Source organism: Loa loa (assembly GCF_000183805.2).
Source record: "Loa loa unplaced genomic scaffold supercont3.40, whole genome shotgun sequence".
Classification (NCBI taxonomy): domain Eukaryota; kingdom Metazoa; phylum Nematoda; class Chromadorea; order Rhabditida; family Onchocercidae; genus Loa; species Loa loa.
The window spans coordinates 216,081-216,830 of record NW_018108220.1 but is presented as its reverse complement, the minus strand read 5'-3'; the positions used below and the strand labels follow the sequence as shown (position 1 = coordinate 216,830).

Genomic DNA, 750 nt, shown 5'->3' with positions numbered 1-750 from the left:
CATCAGTAACATGTTCCAACATATGATCCACTTTGGCTATCAGTTCCTCTATACCTACGCCCGAATCTTTCATCTGTTTTAGTTCAGCCATCTTCTCATCACCAACAATTTGCTTCAGCAATGCGCGGCAGCCTTCTCGAAGCTTCTCACTAGCTTCCTTCTTTTCATCACCGGTTAGACTTTCGTAATAATCAAAAATTTTCTTTTGCATATCCGCTTTCGGTTTTCCTTCTTCCTTCATTTTCCTAATTTCATCTTTCTGGATATCCGTGAGCCAGCTTAGATGCGTTCGGAAGTACTCATCCAAATTGTGTTCATGATGATCCCGCTTATGTCGATCCCCATAGATTTTACGGCATGCAGGACCATATTCCTGAATTTTTTCCTTTTTTGGCTCATCAGTAACATGTTCCAACATATGATCCACTTTGGCTATCAGTTCCTCTATACCTACGCCCGAATCTTTCATCTGTTTTAGTTCAGCCATCTTCTCATCACCAACAATTTGCTTCAGCAATGCGCGGCAGCCTTCTCGAAGCTTCTCACTAGCTTCCTTCTTTTCATCACCGGTTAGACTTTCGTAATAATCAAAAATTTTCTTTTGCATATCCGCTTTCGGTTTTCCTTCTTCCTTCATTTTCCTAATTTCATCTTTCTGGATATCCGTGAGCCAGCTTAGATGCGTTCGGAAGTACTCATCCAAATTGTGTTCATGATGATCCCGCTTATGTCGATCCCCATAGATTTTAC

General features: G+C 41.2%; 1 protein-coding gene across 1 annotated transcript in view; it reads right to left on the bottom strand.

The window, feature by feature from the left end:
- Positions 1-750, bottom strand: part of LOAG_17106 (ladder protein) — a gene marked incomplete at both ends in the record, with an annotated part of 9,394 nt that overhangs the window by 2,414 nt on the left and 6,230 nt on the right. Inside the window, one exon of the mRNA XM_020449766.1 lies at positions 11-655. Coding sequence (XP_020306658.1) covers positions 11-655 — 645 coding nt within the window. The remainder of the gene's footprint in view (positions 1-10; positions 656-750) is intronic.